We start from the raw sequence: 22433 nt of genomic DNA, 5'->3' as shown, positions 1-22433 counted from the left end.
GTAGTAACGTCACTGGAAAACCTTATTTTTAAAGTATCAGTAAATATGGCTGTTCCCGCAGAATTCTGCACTGAAAGATATTTTTAAACAGGTTTATTTATATTTAATTTTGACATGAAGCTCCACAGTTTCTTAGTTTCCCAGGTACAATCAGCCTGTGCTCTGATGCACTTCAGTCACACTTTACCACTGAGCTGCAAGTTAGAGCGATATCAGCCCCCCTAAAAATGCTTCCATGCCCCACCTAGTGGTAGATAGCCCTAATAGTAAGAAATCCAGGTCCAGCTCATGACTCCTTCAGTTACATGGGAGTAGGAAACAATAGGTTACCTGAAAGCTAAATACTGTTTCTAAGACCTTCACCACTCATCACTGGCATGCCCAGACTGGCAATCTGTGTGCGTTTTGACAAATGCCAGAGGGGCTGCTGGAAAATGACACTATTTATTGGTCTGGTGGGGGGCTGTTTGGGTCTAATTCAAATCCCAGTACAGACCAAATTGGTGACAGCGGTACAATAACACAACTGAGGTGTCTTGCAAGTGTTTTTAACTTTTTTTTTTTATACATTCCTGTACATAAGGACTTTTGTTACAAATATACTAACCTTTCATAGGCCTTAGGGGTTACAGATAGATTATTCCACTAAGTTTTTCATCTGTTATATCTCTTTTGAATATCCTGTATAAAAACACTGCAAGTCTCCCAGAGGAAGTTTATTATATATATATATTACATATATATTTTTATTCAGTAGGTGTGGGTGGCTAGAAATAAGTTCTGGGTATAATCTCAGTGTCAACAATCAAAAGAAAGGGGCCTTCAAGCATCCTTGGAATCCACAGGGACAAAAAATAAAAGTAAAACCTTAAGAAACAGACATCTCCATAGGCCCTAATCATTTTGTGCCCAGGGGGTCTGGGGCTTATGCACCTGGGCCACTTCTCAAATACTAATACTGGTGGCACCTACTGTTGTGGTTGTTTGCATTATTTCAGTTTGCCAAATGCATGGACAGATATTGAAGGGTTGTGAAAGTCTTTCCAACTGTTTATTGTGCTCTGTATACAGTTCTGAGAACGAGATTCCCTGACACCTTTTAATATTAGTTCTTACAGATGTTAATGACCCATTCGGGGTTACATTTCCTTTTGTATATGATTCAAAACATTAATGCGATGAAACAAAGTACTAAATTAAAATGACAATTTTGCAGTAAGTGGAAGTTTTCTTTCTGTACCATTTAACAAAACTGTATAACAGCCTAGACTATAATGTACAATAGATTACAATGTTTTTGCCTTTTCATTTTTGGTAAAACGTTTCAATAAAACCTAAGTCACACAAAAAAAAAATGTGACTGACAATGAACAATCCCTGGTCAGCTTATTCCGTAATACTGCCTTATAAATGAAACCACATATCTTATTTTATACATATTTGATACCATTCAGAATGCACAGGGAATTGTTGAAGACCCCTTTGCAAATGCAACCCTAATTAAAGATGAGGAATAATAAATAGGACATTTACTTTCTAAAAGGTTTCAAAAGGTTAAGGTTAAAAGGTGTACGTGACACTGACAGTATAACCAGCTTATGATTCCATGTAGCTCACAAGATGCTCATTGGGGTGGTAGAGAATCCTGAGGTTAAGAAGAATATCTTGTGGAGCTATAACCCCTAAAACGTGTGTTTTTTCTGTGTCATTAGTCAAGAAAAGAGATAAATGCTGGTTGGTTATACAGATATATATGTTCTGCCTAATATACACTAATATAACACTTTGCATCCACTGCTTCAGTTCATCTGTCCTATAGTGTTGAATTCTGCCAGGTGAAAAACGTGTTTTTTAAAGAACATATTATTCTATGATGAACAGCCCAACAGCTACAGTGCTACTCCATATAGTGAGCGTTCACCATAAGAACAGGGCCGGATTTAACTTTGCGGCGCCCCGAGGCCGCCCCCCCCCCCCCACGAGGGCGCAATCGCGCGGCGCCCTCTCCCCCTGAGTGCGCATGCGCGATCAATGCGCAGGCGCAATCGCACAATTTAAACTCCCATACGGAGCAGTGGGGAGAGGTCCCGACTGCTCCGTATGGGAGCCAAATTTAAAAATTCTGTTGCGGTGGGGCGGCATGCCGCCCCTAAACTTGTGCCGCCCTAGGCCCGGGCCTTTGTGGCCTTTCCACAAATCCGGGCCTGCATAAGAATGTGCAATTGTCTGTGTTGTCCTTGTGATCCAGACAATGAGCCAGTGCCCAGAATGTGCCCAGGGATTTGGGCTAATCCTATGAATAGGATTGCAATGCCAGTGTTCAAGTGACTTGGAACTGTGAAAGCTGCATGTGAATATGTCGATATGGAAATTCAGAGCTTTGAGTGGTAGTGTGGTTTCTTCTGCAGGAAGCTACTGATAATCCCAGACACATTTTCCGCATTGTTCAAGTGCACAAAATGGTTTCCATTCACAGCCGCAAGCTGGAAGCACTGTAGGGAACAAACAGGCATTCTGAAATACTGCACAGGCAAGTGATAGCTTCTCATATCAATAGTTATAGCAGTCTTATTAATTCATCTTTAAATATTGGTGTGTAATATTCATTTTTACTATTGAGTGTTGTTCTCGTATCTACCACTAAGTGGGACATGGGAGAATTTTTAGCAATGCAGGGGTCAGGGAGCTGCTATCTGATTGGCTGCTGGGGGGAAGGGGAGGGGGTGATATCACTCCAACTTGCAGCACAGCAGTAAAGTGTGACTGATGTTTATCAGAGTACACATCACATGGCTGTGGCACCCTGGGAAATTAAGAATATGGCTTGCCCCATGTGAAATATAAAAAAAACAAAAACAATCAGAACTTTTAAAAAACAGATTTCAATGCAGGATTCTGCTGGAAAAGCTCTATTAACTGATGTGTTCTGAAAAAATCATGTTTTTCTGTGACGTTATTGCTTTAAGTAAAGATTCCAAATCCTTTTTTTTATCATGTTAGTTGAAGTAAATAAACTTTATTTACACTACATAAATTATATATATCTTGTTTCCCTCAGTCACAGCAAGCAGGCAGCTGCCATTTATAAACACTGTTATTAAGACAAGCGTTGCATCTTTCCCAAATCTTGTTTATTTGCCACAATCTGGCAACTCATGCCCATGTACAGGATACATAAATGCAATCATATCTAGGAAGTGCTGAATGCTGAAGGGAAAGTAATATGCTGAAGGCAATGAGGCAGGGCTGGTAATATATGATTGACAGCTCAGATTTTTAAATACATATTTGCATCCATACTAACAGGTATGCTTGTTTTAAATAAAAAAATATTTGTGTTTCATATTTAACAACAACAACAATTTTTTTATACAGCTTATTATGTGTGGGTGACAGGCCCCTTTAGGCAAATCATTAGATTTTTAAAAATATTTTCTTACCTATCTGTAGTAATAAAACAATACAATTTACTTGATCCATAAATCCATATCTGTGGCAAAACTATTCTACTGGGTTTATTTTTTAAAGGTATGGCAATCCAGATCACTGAAACATCTCTCAGGTCCTAAGTTTTATAGATAAAAGATCTCACACCAAAATATGAATGTAAAAATATTCCCCAAAGAGGCAATAACATCTAGCAAGTACAACCTCGCTGCGTAAGGGCAAGGTCACACAAGGAGATTTGTCACTTGTGGGACAGAAAATATAAAGAAATTTCATATTAAAAGTACCTCAACGTATTCTTGCCACCGACTCAGTAAAATGGTTCCATCTCTTGGATCAAACTGGTTTTCTTTCTCACTCATTAGTCCATCACTGGCTCTGAAAACAAAGGAAGCAGGGAGAGTTGTTAACTTTAAGCATGTTTTAGAATGGCCAAGTTTAAGCAACTTTTCAACTGGTCTTCATTATTTATATTTTATAATTTTTTAATTATTTGTCTTATTCTTCTGATTCCAACTTTCAAATAGGGTCACTGACTCTAGCAGCAGCCAAATAACTATATCTCTGTGAAGCTACTGTGTAGGCCTTCTCCTATTCATACACCAGACTCTAATTCAAGGTAATTTGCACCCTAGCAATCAGATAACTGCTGAAATTCCAAACTGGAGAGCTGCTAAACAAAAAGTGAAATAATTAAAAAACCACAAATAAAAAATGAAGACCAAATGCAAATTGTCTTATTACTCTCTACATCATACTGAAAGTTAACTAAAAGATGTACAACACCTTTAAATGGTTTGTTCACCTCCCAAACCTGAAACAAAAGACTATTCTATTTTTATTTTTGACTTTTTTTTTACATTGAAGTTTAGCTAAAATTAAGGTTAAGGACAAAGACACACAAAGCTACTTAGGGCTCTAATTTTCCCCTGTGCCAGAGCCCTTAGTAGCAGTTACTTGTCATGGCTACTAAACGCCAGAAAATACCCTGCCATAGACAATACAGAGAATTGCCTCTGCTAAAACACATGTAGAGACAATTATCAGTAAATGATCAGCATTGTCTCTTTCTGCAGCCGTGGCAAGTAGCTGCTACTAGTAGCTCTGTTGCCTTATGTAATGGCAAAACAATAAAATCACTTTTTCTGGTTCTGTTTTTATAAAGAAACCTATCTGTAATATACTTTATAAACCTTTATAAAAAAAAAAAAAAACAGATTGTATGCAGTTCTTTTTCAGAACCTGGTTCTGACTGCTACAATCCTGGCTGCTCTGCAGGGAAACGAGATTATGGAGTTGCGGCGTGACTAATCTCCCTGTGTACCCCTGCCCTAAAGGCACACTAATGAAGAAGTTTAGTTTACTACATTAGTTGATACATTTCACAGCAGCATCTGTGGAACATGCAACTGTTGTATCAATTATAACAGCTGGCTTTAACGAAACTCAAGGACTCTGCTCACCAGGGTCAAAGAGAAGAAATGTATCAACTAATGTATCAAATTGGAACAGTCAATGACTATATGAATAGTTGAAAATATATACTTCAATATTAGAAAAAAACATCTACAATGAAAGAAACATTTTGCCCCTTCTCTCTCAGTTCCAAAGAAGTTGTAAACCCTGTTAAAGAAACCACTGCAATAAAAAGATTTTCTTTTCATTCTTGATCATTGGAAATATAGCAGGTTATCAGGCAAAGTGACCATCATCTGCTAACTCACATGATGGCTAGGACATTGGCTTGTATAGTCTTCATCATGTGGCAACAAAGCTCCAAGGTTAGTGGTGGCATGGACATCTGGGGGAATAAATTACACAATATAATTTGTAAAATAATGAGCAAATACTGGGTAAATAACAACCAGCTGCAGGGGAGGCTGGACCTTAGGGTCTGCTCTGTCGTACCCCCCACCCTGTTCTAACTTAAACTTTGCCAAAAAAAAAGCAGTAATATAACTAAGCAACAATTCTTAGCCACTTCCCGAAACTATCAAATGTATATTGCAATTGGACTGAATTCTGAGCCCCCACAGTCATAGAGCCCACTTCCTCCTTATAATTTCAATAGCATGACAAAAAACATACCAAACAGATTCTGGGATCCCGTGTGAAGGTCAGTCCTTGGGTGGACAGAGGAAAATAACAAGTTATCATATTTACGAAACACTGCAAAGTCAAGTTGCGGATATAAACTTGTGTGCTACAGGGAAAACGAAACAGATCTTGTGAGGCTGTATATAGCAAGTGAGGGAATACAGGGTTATGGGGGATAGCTCTTAGTACAAGTGAGGGAATACAGGGTTATGGGAGATAGCTCTCAGTACAAGTGAGGGAATACAGGGTTATGGGAGATAGCTCTCAGTACAAGTGAGGGAATACAGGGGTAGGGGAGATAGCTCTCAGTACAAGTGAGGGAATACAGGGTTATGGGAGATAGCTCTCAGTACAAGTGAGGGAATACAGGGGTAGGGGAGATAGCTCTCAGTACAAGTGAGGCAATACAGGGTTATGGGAGATAGCTCTTAGTACAAGTGAGGGAATACAGGGGTATGGGAGATAGCTCTTAGTACAAGTGAGGGAATACAGGGGTAGGGGAGATAGCTCTCAGTACAAGTGAGGGAATACAGGGGTATGGGAGATAGCTCTCAGTACAAGTGAGGGAATACAGGGTTATGGGAGATAGCTCTTAGTACAAGTGAGGGAATACAGGGGTAGGGGAGATAGCTCTCAGTACAAGTGAGGGAATACAGGGGTATGGGAGATAGCTCTCAGTACAAGTGAGGGAATACAGGGTTATGGGAGATAGCTCTCAGTACAAGTGAGGGAATACAGGGGTAGGGGAGATAGCTCTCAGTACAAGTGAGGCAATACAGGGTTATGGGAGATAGCTCTTAGTACAAGTGAGGGAATACAGGGTTATGGGAGATAGCTCTTAGTACAAGTGAGGGAATACAGGGGTAGGGGAGATAGCTCTCAGTACAAGTGAGGGAATACAGGGGTATGGGAGATAGCTCTCAGTACAAGTGAGGGAATACAGGGGTATGGGAGATAGCTCTCAGTACAAGTGAGGGAATACAGGGGTAGGGGAGATAGCTCTCAGTACAAGTGAGGGAATACAGGGGTAGGGGAGATAGCTCTCAGTACAAGTGAGGGAATACAGGGGTAGGGGGGATAGCTCTCAGTACAAGTGAGGGAATACAGGGTTATGGGGGATAGCTCTCAGTACAAGTTGATCCAGGGACGGGTCCGATTGCCATCTTGGAGTCAGGAAGGAATTTTTTCCCCTCTGCAGCAAATTAATGAGGCTTCAGATGGGGTTTTTTGCCTTCCTCTGGATCAACTAGCAGTTAGGCAGGTTATATATAGGCATTATGGATGAACGTGATGGACACACGTCTTTTTTCAACCTAACTTACTATGTTACTTCACCAAGTAAAAGAAAAAAAAGATCAGTTCTAGTAGCTAAGGCCTGTGACACATGTATTGTTTCTAAGCTGGCAAATAAAAGCCTAATACCACTTGGTGCGGCCTGTTATTCAGATATATGAATGTATATTTGTACTTTTATATTGCTATTTATGCAAATAGTACAGTAGGGTAGATATGAATGGAAACTACCGGCATTTCCATTCATCTGAATAATCTGGCTGCGCAGAGAGCTAGAAAGCACACTGGTGGTGAAACATTATACTGTATGTGCCATGGCCTAAGAGATCTAAATCAGCTCTTAAGAACACAGACATGTTCCTTATGACCAGCAATCCATAACCACTTAGGTTGGCTACTTACAAACCACAGAACTCATCTAAACATAAAATACTATACATTATATACTACAATTTGGGTATCACATTGCTTTCATTTTCTATATAACTTGTACAGTTTTTGGGTGGAAACCAATACTGAACTGTACATATTGCAGTCTATATTCTTATATATTTCTTCTTCTCCTTCTAAATTTTATTTTTTATTCAGACGACTGTCTTCTGGATCCAACATCCAGAGCTAAACTTTATGGAGAGATTTAGTTGGATGGTGTTGGATCAACAGACTGCATTCTACAAGCCAAATGTTGTTGCATCGGTTTAAAAATAATAGGACTGATAGAAAAATGTGATGTGCAACCGTCATAAAAGCTTTCCTATCTAACATCTTATCTGCATCCGACAAGATCAAAGCTGATGGTGTCTGACAGACTTTTTTTCTCTTATTGAGATACATTAACTGTCAGAGGTAGATGCAGGAACAAAACCCACCCTTCCGACTGTAGCGGATCCAACTTGGGTTACGGCTGTGGGGCTTAGATTTTGTAGGACCCCACAAAATGTTGTGCTCGTGCGTGACAAAGTTTTGTGGGTCAGATAAAATCTGATCCACAAAATCTAATCAAAATCTCCCATGTAGTTTAGCCTTTAGACAAAAAAGTTTAATGTGCACGTGTATTAATTATTATATTAGGAAAACGAGACATAGCTTTGAAGCACATTCTTGATATATACATATAAATTAATATAAATATTTATATATATATTGGTTACTGTATTAGTTTTAAGATAAAAGGGGAATGAGCTATAACATGGTTGGTATTCTATATTGCTAACACTCCAAGGCATACATACCATCTGGCATTTCTTTAGTTCCACGTTGGAGGAGAATTTTAACTGATTCTACAGTCAAAGACTTGTTGGCTATTAATAACCTAGGGAACACAGAGTAATTCATGGAGTGCACCATCAACTATATAACGTTTTTCATCATGTATAGGTTTCAAGTTTCAAGTTTATTGTCATATACATATAAGCATCATTACTGTAATGAAATTTTTTTGACCCGTGTTCCTCTCAAATTTACATAGACAAAAAAAAAATACAAATATTAAATATTATAAAAGTGTGCAATAAAGGTACAAGGATTTACAATAAAAAAATGCAATGAAATATTTGAAATTGTGCAGTGTTAGAACTGGGGTGGGGGGGGGGGCAGAAAAAAAATCCCAGTCCCAAATTTATATAAAGGTAAATTAATATCAGGACAACGCTGCACATTACTGAAATGAAAAAGATCCCTCAGTTGATCATTTTGCCAGTTATAGAAGCTTTCTGCAGCAGCCAATATGTTTTGTGTTTCTATACTTACTCCTAAAGCTGGCCATACACGCACCGATACTATCGTACGAAACCTCGTTTCGTACGATATTCGGTGCGTGTATGGCATGTCGGCGAGTCGACCGATATCGCAGGAAGCTGCTGATATCGGACGACTCGCCAATCGGCCAGGTTAGAAAATTTTGATCGGGCGCCATAGAAGGCGCTTGACCAAAATCTGCCGTCAGGGCTGAATCGGCAGAAGGAGGTAGAAATCCTATTGTTTCTACCTCCTTATCTGCTGTTTCAGCCCTGACTGTGTGTGGCGGATCTGACGATGTTTCGTGCGACCGATGGTCACAGCTTTACTTTGCCCATGCAGGAAGACTAGACAGTTTGCAGGAGACTGTCCAATCACACCACACAGGCAGGACTGATTGTTGGGAGTGTGGCAAGAAGAGGGTACATATAATAGAATGGGACTGTATAAAAAGTGAAGAGGAGAGTTGTCTGGAAACCTGGATAAAGATAAAGAAGCAGCAGCTACATAAGAGGGTGTAGGAAAAGGCAAATTTTGGAAAACAAATCATGAGGGAAATAAAGGTGTCTGAGGGTGCAGAGCAGAAGGTTCAGAATGAAAGAAAATGTGATGTGCAATAGGGGAGATAAGGAAGGAAAGAAGATAAAACCATAAAAGTAATGAGGAATGAAGAATGAGAACATAAGAAAAAATGCTAATTAGGAGCAGAACATAAAGGGCAATGTGGGGCACTGGCAGTTTTGCCCTGGACTACTGTAATTATTCCTTATTCACATAGCATCACCATATTTTGCAGTGCTCCACAGAGATTATACATCAATCCCTGTCCCAAATAAGCTTGCAATCAAATGTCACATTTACATACATCAGTGCCAATTTTATCAACCTGCCTCTATGTTTTTGGAGAGGAAACTAGAGTACCGACAGGAAAACCATCTGGGTACAGGGTGAAAGAGATTCTGAATGAGAGAGAAGAAAATCACAGATACTAGGGAGCAGAGAGAAGGAAGGTGGGTGATCCCAAAAAAAGTGAGAAAAGCAAATATTCAGAGCAGTCTGGTTAATGTGGTGGTGGTGGGGGGGGGGGGTAAGAGGGCAGGGGAAAAACTAGTTTGAAAAAAAAACAGGTTTAGCTACCCTTTAATTTGCTTACATTTTTACTAAGAACAGGATAGGGTAAAGGAGTTATAAAAACCCAAAAGTCATCTACATCAAATATTATTATTATTTTCATATTATATTTCTAACCATCCCTATGCTTTGCTTCCCACATGCAGTGCTTTAAGAACATTTTACCAACCTCTGCAGAGCATCACCAGGAGTATACGTCTTTTGGACTTGGGCGACATCTGTGCAGACATAGCTGAGGATGCTGTCTTTGAAATGGCTAATAAATATGTGCTGCAGATGAAGCAGGTTGGATACATGTAATGAGATACTGTATATTCCATTATATTTATGTACAATTTTACTAGACATTTTAGAGAAGTGTTTGAAGCTGTGTTAAAAATAGACATTTTTAGAATTGGTAACAGACATGTATAGGGGCAAGGGCACATGGGGTGGATTGTCAGCCTGCGGATCCTGCTTGTGTCTGCATCTGGGCGGATTCAATGCTTCCGGGTGCAGACACAATCAGAAGATTTTTTCAGTGTAGGGGCAGAATGTCATCCTGCGCTTATCCACAGACTGACAATCTGCCCTGTAAGCCTTTGCCCTAGAACCCACGGGTCAGGCAGGTTCGGCCCAACCTCGCCAGATCAACTGCGTGTTGCGCTTCTGCTCACCCTCCCCATCCACAACCTTACACTGGCAGCTTCCTCTTCCGGCTCTCTAATTTATAGGCGAGTGCCCGGCATGCCCCGCCCTATTTTGTGACATCATTGTGGGGGCGGGTGTATAAATAGAGGTAAGAAGCCAGGTGGGGTAGGGTTTGGGTTGGGAGCAGGCGGGTTAGGGTCGGGTAGGCATTTAAGGGCTGACCTACGCTTTGCTCCATGTACCTGCACTCAGGCGGAAGCTGTACTTTTCAGTGCAGGTAAATGATGCTGTGTTTACAACCAGTTGAAACTATTCATAAAAATACATTTTTTTTGTAAATCTCACCAGTGTCCTTGTACTTACCGAACTTTGAGGATAGAATCCATAGGTGTCCAGTAGAATAACATTTTCTATTATTTCTGGGTATATGCTGGCAAGCTGCAAAACAGTTTGTTATAGAACATACATTCAGGCACTGGTGGATGTTTAGTTGCAAGCTCTTTGTTTCTAACTGTATGTCAGCATCTACAGACATGGCCAGAATTTTGCCAAATTAAATGGTTTATTAATAAAGTTAATAGAACTTCCATAGGAAAGAAACATAAGCATGGCAGATTTATGCACAGTTAATATAGTGGTTTTTTTTTTTTAAGATTTCATTATTTATTTTGTTGGGCCCAAATCCAGAGTCTATTTAATTATCTGACACTTACAACCCCACAGGGTATTGTGCTAACTGTCAACAGCCATGGATTCCTACAAGCATCTCAATGAGGATCGAAAAAATAAAGATGACACTGACACAAATCAAGGAAATACTATAAAAAGAAAAAGAAAAGAAAAAGCTCCTTTCTTTCTGTTTCTTGCTATGTAATAAGTGTCATCAAAAACTTTTGGTCAAGATGAGATATGAAATGCCAAGAAAAACGTTTGATGAAATTAAACTTTTTGGCTGCAACCAGAAGATGCATTTGAAGAAAAAAAAAACCTTGCCAATGCCAAACATCGGGTGGAAGCCAACTTTCCTCCAGGCAAGACTTCAGTTCCCACAATGCCTTTTATACTCTATGATTAGCTGGAGGAAGCATGCAAAGCATTGTGGGAATTGGAGTCATGGTTGGAGATAATCTGAGGGGGAAGTAAGGAATTCTTAGGCAAGGAGCACTTATCCTTACAAGGGGGTGAGGTTGAAAATCAGGTAATTTAAAATGTTCAATGTATATGGGAAAATTGCTTCGAAAGTGACTTTTTTTCTTAATGCAAAATGTTATTTCATTATCTGGGTAGAGTTTGTCTTTAAAATCTGCTGCCATAATATTACATGATTTCTATTACTTACTAAAGTCCCCACAAGACCACCTGAAACAGAGAAGAGCACAGAAAAAGTAACATTAGTGGTCACACACACACATACACACACAAACATACACACACCTACCTTCTGAGGGAAGTTGTTCAGGGGCCCACACACAGGCAGATAAACTGCGGATTCAATCCAACAAGAACAAAGGAACATAAACACTTACCAAGGCTGTGTCCCAGCACTGTCACCTTTTCTCTTCCTAAAGCTAAGAAAAATAGATAGCAATAAAGGAACAGATAAACAAAGTAGGAGCAGGATATATATAAATAAATAAATATATAAAGCATGCAACCTGTGCAGCAGGTATTCTTTTTAAATATTTTCTATTTGCTGTATTTGTAAAAAAATAAAATATATAAATATATTTCACATACCCTACAGAAATCTGCTATGGAGGCTGGGGACATTTAAAAAAACCCCCCAAAAGACTTAAATATAAGTGCCTCCAAAACATGCCACCCTAGGCACAGGCCCTCGGGTGCCTTATTATAAATATACCCCTGGCAATGCAGTCTGGAGGCTTTGGAAAGGGCCTAATACATTAACCTTTTCACAAGGAAATGCTGTAGCATTGTATTTTCTATATCAACTATTGAGTCAAACACAAGACTATAGGGCTTATATATAAAATCATCAGATGCAGGTGCTTTGCACTAAGGGTGCAAAATTGCATTTCTAAATGCTCATTTTCCTAGAACTTGCAACTGAGCGGTTGCTGCTACTTACCAGCTAACCAAATAAAACATCTGGTGCAAGGTGCAGAGCATAGTGCTGGTGTACCCAAGGCAGCCCTGTACTCCTTAACATTATGTGCCCGATGGTGCTCCTTAACTTGTGTATCTGAATGACATGCAATTAGATGGTAGGAGAGGGGAAGTCTATGTGCCTCATGAGTACAGCCCTGTTGAACACAGGCAGAGCTGCAGTCAGCGGGAAGGTGCAAGTCTTTGCACTTCATTCTGGAGCCCAAAGAAAACCCTTATACAGGTATAGGACCCATTATCCAGAATGCACGGGACCAAGGGTATTCCGGATAAGGGGTCTTTCCGTAATTTGGATCTCAATACCTAAAGTCTACTAAAAAATCAATAAAACATAAATTAAACCCAATAGGATTGTTTTGCATCCAATAAGGATTACTTATATCTTAGTTGGAATCAATTACAAGGTTCTGTTTTTTTTCTACATAGAAAAAGGAAATCAGTTTTAAAATTCTGAATTATTTGATTAAAATGGAGTCTATGGGAGACGGGCATTCCGTAATTCGGAGCTTTCTGGATAACGGGTTTCCGGATAAGGGGTCCGATACCTGTATCTGACAAACTGACCCTTCAGATATTGAATCATTTGGACACATACAAAATAAACAGATTAAGCAGATACAATAATCTGGCTATCAGAAAACAAAGAGCTAAAGAGAAGTGTATATGAGGTGCAGCCTCTCTCATCTCTGCCAGTGTCACCCACATATGCTTTTCCACTGAGGACCATTTTGTCTGTTACCACCAAATGCTTTCCTCTGCTCCCACATACTTGCAGGGAGCAGGGTGCCATCACATAGATCTAAGATAAAGAAGGTCATCAATCAAGCATGCCTAGGGTGGCTGTAAATAAATTCATGCTTATCACCATTTGAGTTTCTCTAATAAAAAGAAAAGTTACTCACCCACCAAAGCTTTGTAAGCATCTATGACAAAGTCAATAAAGTCATATCTAGCCCCTGGAGGCTTGTGGGAAGATAATCCATGTCCAGTGAAGTCCAGGGCCACATAATGATAACCTTGCATAGTGAGGTATTAAAACAAAGAACCATAAGATACACATGCATGGAACAACAACATATATCAAGTTTGATACATATATACATGTTGCAAGATACTATGATGGTATCTTAATTATGCAACCAAAATTGTTTGGGTCATTCCTAAAAATCCTAAACAACCCCTGATTTTTAATTAGGTATACAAAACGCCACTTTGTCGTATGTCAGATGTAAACGATTTACATTTTTCCACTCTTAAGGACCAGACACATAGGATACTGGATCAGCCGGCACTGTACTTTTCTATATAAGGGCAGGGGTACACGGGGAAACTAGTCATGCCGCGACAAATCTCCATTGTTGTGGGCGACTAATCTCTCTGCAATGCCATCCCACTGCTAGAATTAGCAGTCGCCCACCACAACAAAGATTTGTCGCTGGCCGACTAATCTCCCCGTGTACCCCTGCCCTTAAGCTACCCATACATGTTTAGATTTTAGTCGGCTGATGACGAACATTCAGATATCAATCATATGTTTTAATTTAACAATCTAATTCAATTGGAATTGTAGTATTAAAGTCCTAAAAATTACAAATTGAACAATGTTTGGACTATTAATAATTGCCAGACAACAATGTCCTGGAAATACATTGTAGGTCACCAAGGGATATTGTCAGTCAGATATACAATACATGCACAGATATTATCTTTATCAGCTGGAAATTTTCTAATATATTCAATCAACTAAACCATGGTTTGATAATTGTCGAGATGATAATCTGAAGCCCACACATGGTCCAAAAAATCGCACAAAGCAATATCTGTGCGTTTAAAGTCAGCTTTAGAATGCCCAAAATGTCCTTCAGTTGCCTCCAATTGCTGACAAACAGCCACTGTTTGCTATGGCACTTAGAACTGTGATTTAGTTTCCAATCCCCTCCTCACCTTGCGGAAGTAATGGAATGAGTTTATTAAAGGAATTGGCATTATCCAACCAGCCATGCAGGCAGAGAACAAGCTGTCCCTCACGCAGCCCCCAAGATTTTGCTGCCAGGTGTCCCCAGGGGACATTGATCCTCAGTTCAGAGCTGTGAGCTAACAAGAAGACGTTATCAGGGTTGACATTAGAGAAGACTGGGCAATGAGAAAAAAAAAACGTCAATCAAGGATGGCCGACCTATCAAGTTAAAAAAATTAGTACCTTTACGACTGATATTGCTTTGAACCAAAGGGGAGCCCTACCATAATGAGGCCCCAAAGGCTCCTTCTGAACTGCTATAGAACCAGTTCTGCAAATGATTCATTCTTATGGACTGTCCTAAGTATTTCTGAAAACAATACAGATGATTAATCAAAAATTGTATAGTACGATTTTAAGCGTTTATGCAATTAAATGATTAATCCTTTAACTGCAAATAGCATGGAATATGGCAAAAAAGTTACAAATCTGACTATTCTACATCCTATTCAGATGTGCAGCACTCAGTACTCAGCCTTTGACCTCATGCCTTTTTATGGCCATGGGATTCATTGGTTATCTTTCTATTATCATTATATTTAATACATATTGTTTAGGATATATTAGGTATATATTGCTTAGAAATGTCATCAGTTAGAATCATGGCTCACTTGCGCCTTATAAAATAAACCCATCCATTATATAGGGAATCATGTAATACCTACTTTAAAAAAATTAAAAAAAGAAAAGAAAAAATAAAAATTGCAGATATTATAAATCATGTAGTAGGCCTGGGACCTTTTGCCTTTATATGATTATGCAATTCCTTGGCGACTTATAGTATCCTCTCTTTTTACATAAAGGGGTATAGGGCAGGGACCTCCATCCTCTTGTGTCTTTGACTCTTAACTTGTATCTGTATTTATTGTTATACTTTGTATTTATCTATTATCTTAATACCCCCTGTTTGTATTAATGTATTCTACTGTACAGCGCTGTGTACATAAGTAGCACTTTGTAAATAAAGATATACATACATACATATTATTTCCTGTATAATGCCTGGGTTAAGTACTATGCTTTACAGGTCTTATGACTAAAAAGGAGTAGATATTTTGAATCTATTGCTGTTTATTGGGATATAACTCAGTCATAAACTGAATATAAATAATACATCCTATATCTAGGACATCTCTATTAGTTATCTGGACAGCAACTTTAGTGAAATATCCCCATTTCATCTGCACACGTGTATATATATACTTATATTAATATACACACAGAGACACATATTTGAGCAGGAGAGATCCAGGGTCTGTGATGCCTGAGGCCCTCTGAGAGAAAGGTATATAAATCCTTTGGAATAAATGCTATTTATAATTGTGGCATGTATTACATGATTCAGTAGGATGTGTACACAAAGGAATTCAGCCCTTCTGCTGTTACAGAATTGCTACTTGCTCGGCTGTGCCATAGGATGTGCCATAGGATATGCCCAGGCAGGAAGTCAGAAAGAAGCAATCAGGTATTTCAGGTTATTACATACCAGAAACTTCAATCTGTGATGACATTCGTTCTCCTCTTTCCAGAACAGGGTGTTCACAAATCTTTGAGACATAAGATACAAGTTAAAGGAGAATTCTACTCTTGTTGTTGTTTCTGCTCTTGAATAGGTTTAACAAAGCTTAACATGGTTGCAATAGAATCCCGACACTACACTATACCCTCAGCTTCCATTGTAAGTACCTACCCACTGCCAGAGAACCAATCATTATAGCCTGTATGAGAAGGCGTAGGCTTCCCAGTCTGCAGGCTGTATTGTATTATGCATATGGGGTGGGACTGTAAATTCAGGCATTGCTCTGACTACTACACAGGCTCGTACTAAGTTTATGCACCTCTTATCAGAACAAGCTCGCTGTTTATGGGTTGGAGTTCATTCTGCATGTAAATACTATTTATTGTGTCTCTCGGCGAGATCGCCTGATACAATATCTCTCTGACACATGCAGGACATTTGTATTTACTGCCTTAATAACAATCACAGGAATCCTTCACATAAAGATCCTCACTCAAAATTAACTTTTTGGCTGGTAAAAATTGAATAATTTTGGCAAATGACACACTTTGCAGACCAGCAAAGCTGGCAGAAAAGTCTGTTCTGTGATAAAGCAGTAACAAAAATATAGTTATGACTTTTTTATGTCCGGCACTTTTGGCTGAATTGAGACGCAACTAAAGTCCATCTCTGCTACATAAATGACTTTCATACTTTAAGCTACATATTGCCCTGCCTGTGCTACTAATGGCCCATAGAAAATTTCCATTTTCAACGCCACCTGAATGCTTTTCCTGCTAGCAAAGGTTTATGGGAATAGACAGATTATGCACCTCCACCCCTAACCCCTTCCCAAAATACATAATCTATAACAGATGCTCCATTCTATCAGTTTCTTACTTATGAATTGTTAAAACTGTGCTTGGTATGGACATGACAGGGAGACTTTCTGACCATGGAATATGGGTGTTCTCCAACCCTTAGGGCCTGATACTGCACAGAATAGCTATGAACCCTTACACAACATGCAAAAACTTTTTCTTATTCTCTTTATATACAGTTGTTGTCTCTTTTAACTTTTAAGAATAATAATTAAATAGGATAATGAAATGTGATTTCTGTAGAAGTGGAGCCTAACTGAATCCATCTGGTTTTTACATATAAATATATTTCAACTTCTTCCACTTAAAAACACACTTGCGCAAGTACTTCTACAGTTTTGCCAGAGAGGGAATTTCATTCAGCTACCACTGGAGGTGATCCAATAAGCATTTTTGGAGCCAAGTGATATGGAATTTGTCACCCTAATGTGTATGTCCCATTCAAATTACTTGATTAATGGGTGTTGTTCAATTAAATGCAACATTTTTTATTTATTTACATACATACATATATACATACATATATAAAACATAATGCAACAAAGGTACATTTGCAATGGCAGTTTAACACCTGAGATGGCAATAAATGTCCTTTATAGTTTTACTCTGTGAGCCTTAGGGGGAGTTTCAATCTGTGGAATCAGGTATTTCTGTGTAAAAAATACATTTATATTTATTGTTAGAAGCTCATATAAGGGCACATGTACCTGCACAAGTGTAGGGACCAAAGTGCAATTTTAAACACAATCAACAAGTGTTTTTTCCATGTTTCATGGAAGTCTGCATTGCATCACTTCAGGTGCAAGTGTGCTGCGCCTATTGATGCTGGGGACAGGGGGAACCTTGGAGCTACTGCTTGGTCAGGAGGTGGCAGTAGCTCCAAAAGTGACTTCTTGGAAATGCAGTGTAGGATACCGTCAGATACACAATACATGCACAGATTTTATCGTTAGTCCGATCAACTAATGACCAATCACCATGGTACAAAAATTATCGGGATGCTAATTCTGAGCCCACACACAGTCTGAAAATCATACTACATTTTGTACATTTATATCAGTGCATGTATGGCCCGTTAACGGCTGTGACACACGGGGAGATTAGTTGCCGCGCAACAAATCTTCCCTGTTGCGGGCAACTAATCTCCCTGACATGTCATCCCACCGGCTAGAATGTAAATCGGCGGTGGGATAGCATACGCAGCGCCGTGATTTGCCGAAGTTTCCTCTCAAGGCAACTTCAGTGAATCATGGCACCACGTATACCATCCCACCAGCGATTTACATTCTAGCCAGTGGGATGGCATTGCTGGGAGATTAGTCAACCGCGACAAGGAAGATATGTCGCGCGGCGACTAATCTCCCCGTGTGTCACAGCCCTAAGCTGTGAAAGAAGAAAAGACTCAGGTAACATAGCAGATAAGCTGTGTAAAAGGCTATTGTATTCTACAGAGCTTATCTGTTATTTGATATGTAACCTGTGCCTTTTTTTCTTTTCTCCTGCTTTAATGGCTGCTCCCATGGCTACACAGTAGCTTGTTATATATAAACTATAACAGTGTTTCTGGATCAAACACACAACTTTTATCACTATATGGTAACAAAACATTATCTTTTAATTACTTTGGTACACTTTTAGTTTTTGGTGTTACTGTTCCTTTAGTGATTTGACACTTTTAGGATAATGGAACACGTAACAATTCTGGAAGTTTTGCCCCATTGGGTCATTACTTGCTTTGTCGGACGAACGCTCAGAATTGATCTCCATTGATTTAAATAGGAATTGCATACGAACATAGGACACAGTTGCCTGTCAGGTAATTCTCTCTTAAATATTATGCCTGCTACGTTTCATAGTGACAGTCTGATGATGATCAAGCGCACTTCTCAAGCCTCTGTTTTAAAAATCTAAATGAAAAGCCCCCAGAAGGGTTACCTAATGGAGCTGTTTACAATTAGCTTCTGGAATGGAATCTACCAGTCTACTCAAGATGTTCCTAAGGCAGAGACGGGGGCAATATAATTTTATAATATAAAATCCTCCAGTGGCTGTGACAAAACGGGTGAACAGTGGCAGAGCCAGCAGGGTGTGCATCAGGGCCTGCCCCCTATGGGGCCTGATAAAGAGTTAAGGAATTCTGTGGTGTGCAATACCAGTGCTCAAATGGCTACAGGGAATTTGTTCCATTTATGGGGGTCACTGTACTGTCAGACTAAGAATTCAGCTCAGCATCCTAGTTAGTGAATGCGTTGTGTATAACAAGTATAGAAAGATACCAAAACAAACATTTTCCTGATAATTACACCACTCTGGACAATATCTCATTGAAGGCCATGTGTAATATGTAAAAGACTCTTGGGCTTATTAACAAAAAATGGAGCAAGGCACATTAAATATTTGAATGCATATTACGCTTTAATGAGGGTTCTTTTGTAGTTAAAAAAAAGGGGATAGTATTTTTCTTTGCGGGAGGTACTGCAGCTAGATGGCACATCTTATTCTACACAAATATGGAATATTTTCAGTGAAGTTAAAAATCAAGTAATAGGCTACATCAGGGATCCCCAACCTTTTATACCCGTAAGCCACATTCAAATGCAAAAAGTGTTGGGGAGCAACACAAGCATGGAAAAAGTTCCTGGCGGTGCAAATAAGAGCTATAAATGGCTATTTGGAAGCCCCTATGTGGACTGGCAGCCTATAGAAGGCTCAGTTTGACTTTGCATTGGGTTTTATGCAACCAAAACTTGCTTCCTAGCTTGAAATTCAAAAATAAGTCCCTACTTTGAGACCACTGGGAACAACATCTAATGGGTTGGCAAGCAACATATTGCTCACAAGCCACTGGTTGGGGATTACTGGGCTACATGATCAAAGCGAAGAAAAGAGAAAAAGATTTGGAGGCAAATGATAAACATTAGTCTGTGACGCACCATCTATAATGAGCAGGGAAGGAAAGAAAGAAGATAGAAAAGAGGCAAAGAAAGAAAGACAAGAGAAGAAAAAAGGAGAGAAAAAAATATAGTGTAGTAATTTTTCAATGCTGATTAGTAAACACACCTCAGTGCAATCAAACTTATAGTACAAATTTCAAATAATGCTATAGAGTCTTCGTTCCAGCACTCTGTCAGTTACTGAGCCCTGGGTTCCTCTTGCCTATAATGTACATATGTGCCTTGGGTTTCTGTTCCCTATAATGTACATGCCCTGGGTTCCTATTCCCTATAATGTACGTGCCCTGGGTTCCTATTCCCTATAATGTACGAGCCCTGGGTTCCTATTCCCTATAATGTACGTGCCCTGGGTTCCTATTCCCTATAATGTACGAGCCCCGGATTCCTATTCCCTATAATGTACAAGCCCTGGGTTCCTATTCCCTATAATGTACGAGCCCTGGGTTCCTATTCCCTATAATGTACGTGCCCTGGGTTCCTATTCCCTATAATGTATGTGCCCTGGGTTCCTATTCCCTATAATGTACGTGCCCTGGGTTCCTATTCCCTATAATGTAGGTGCCCTGGGTTCCTATTCCCTATAATGTACGTGCCCTGGGTTCCTATTCCCTATAATGTACGAGCCCTGGGTTCCTATTCCCTATAATGTACGAGCCCTGGGTTCCTATTCCCTATAATGTACGTGCCCTGGGTTCCTATTCCCTATAATGTACGAGCCCTGGGTTCCTATTCCCTATAATGTACGAGCCCTGGGTTCCTATTCCCTATAATGTACGAGCCCTGGGTTCCTATTCCCTATAATGTACGAGCCCTGGGTTCCTATTCCCTATAATGTACGTGCCCTGGGTTCCTATTCCCTATAATGTACGAGCCCTGGGTTCCTATTCCCTATAATGTATGTGCCCTGGGTTCCTATTCCCTATAATGTACGAGCCCTGGGTTCCTATTCCCTATAATGTACGTGCCCTGGGTTCCTATTCCCTATAATGTACGAGCCCTGGGTTCCTATTCCCTATAATGTATGTGCCCTGGGTTCCTATTCCCTATAATGTACGAGCCCTGGGTTCCTATTCCCTATAATGTACTTGCCCTGCATTTTCCTTCCCATCCCCACTCACTGTTTATTCCTCTGTTCCCGAAATCTCTATCCCCACATTCCTTTCAAATCCCACCCTTTGTCTTCAAGTCCCAGCCCACCCCCTCCCCGAATTCCAACACTTCAACCCACTTTCTCAGTCCTTCTTCAGATGCTGTTCGGTTGCTTTCTCCCTTCTAGCCAGCCCTCCCCCTTCTCTCTGGGCCTTTTATACTACCTATAGCTCTGATTTACAGCCTGTGATAACCGGACAGCTAAACTTCCCAGCAACCAACACCAGTCCCACTGCCTGGAAAAGTAGTCCCATAGCCTTCGACGTTAAGAGCACTAGTACTGTCAATCAATTTACAGTGAGGGGGCGTGGCCTGCAGATCCGAAAGCTACACACCCAGCAGCAAATCAGCAGAGCGCAATACACTATTTGACCTATCACCGCCGTACTGAGCTTCGTGGGCGGTCCTTTCTGTTGGCCCACTGAGCATCTGGTGCCCGAGGATTAAGTTAAATACTGTACCCCGCAGAGACCGGGGGCTTTCGGGTGGGAGACTGGGCCGTACGTTACCGGCTCCCTTTGCTCCGGGCAGCTACGCTGGAGCCGAGCGGCCATGTTCGGCCGGCAGAGTGTTTGAGGGAGAGTGGACTTTGCATGGGGGGAGAGCAGCACCCCCACACGGGGATTCATGTTACTCCCATGAAGTTCCAGGGTGGGATGAAGCTTTGGGGAAGGTGCCAGTGTGGCCGCTCACCCCTACCCTCGCCCGACTTCTGCCCATTCCCACAGAGCAGCACTTTCCTGTGTAAGGAGCCTGCAGCTTCCATTCCATCTCCCGCTTTGGGCTGCCCGCTTCTTCTACCCGGGACTCAGCGTCTCTGCGATGTGCAGTCGCCCAGGATTCATCTCCCCAGCGCTGGGTAAGTTGGTATCGCCCCCCAGGGGGCTCCATCAGTAGGGGGCAGTCACTTTCAGATACAGATTCGTTCTGTATGTTACAAGGGGTCAGGGCTGGAGGGTATCCGTACATATATTATGGATAAATGCAGGGATATTTTTTGCATTCCGACTGCTGCAGCATTTAAAATTTACAGATTGAAAGGGTAGGGGTGCTTTCTGGGAGTTGTAGTTGTACAACAGCTGCAGTGGCCAGTGTTGTCTGTCTATAGAGAAAAAAAGCAAGCAGTGGGAAAGGCATCCATAATGTATTGGAATGTGGGAGTAACATTGTGCTACTGATAGTCCCTGTGTTATCTGATCTTCATGTGCCAGATGCCCAGCTCATGTATAGTCCATCATGCAACACAATACCAACTTTCCAACAGCCAGTCCTTCTCTACACCAATGTTTAGTCTCATTTAGTTGCCCTTAAAATCAGAGCAACACAATCATCTGAGGTCCCAGAAATCTATTCTTTTTTGTCCTTTGTGTTTGCCTTACAACCTGTATTCGGGATGTTTCATTGCATTTCTAGTAAAAATTGAATCCAGAAAGTATTTAGGTACAGCCATGTGACATTAGTGGAGTTAGCGA

General features: G+C 40.3%; 1 protein-coding gene across 5 annotated transcripts; it reads right to left on the bottom strand.

Annotated features, from left to right (window-relative positions):
- Positions 1–1037: 1037 nt before the first annotated feature.
- serhl (serine hydrolase-like (pseudogene)) lies at positions 1038–21080 on the bottom strand. Of its 5 annotated transcripts, NM_001008070.1 has the most exon segments (14): positions 1038–1929; positions 2216–2493; positions 3738–3825; positions 5172–5248; positions 5536–5570; positions 8070–8149; positions 9875–9975; positions 10699–10773; positions 11675–11694; positions 11862–11903; positions 13365–13478; positions 14407–14556; positions 15966–16026; positions 21041–21080. In NM_001008070.1, coding segments are annotated over 12 exon segments (888 nt in total). In that variant the 5' UTR covers positions 15991–16026; positions 21041–21080; the 3' UTR covers positions 1038–1929; positions 2216–2412.
- Between the last annotated feature and the right edge of the window lie 1353 nt (positions 21081–22433).

Source organism: Xenopus tropicalis, chromosome 4, assembly GCF_000004195.4.
Source record: "Xenopus tropicalis strain Nigerian chromosome 4, UCB_Xtro_10.0, whole genome shotgun sequence".
Taxonomy (NCBI): domain Eukaryota; kingdom Metazoa; phylum Chordata; class Amphibia; order Anura; family Pipidae; genus Xenopus; species Xenopus tropicalis.
The sequence above is the reverse complement of the archived record's forward strand: the minus strand, read 5'-3'. Positions and strand labels throughout refer to the sequence as shown.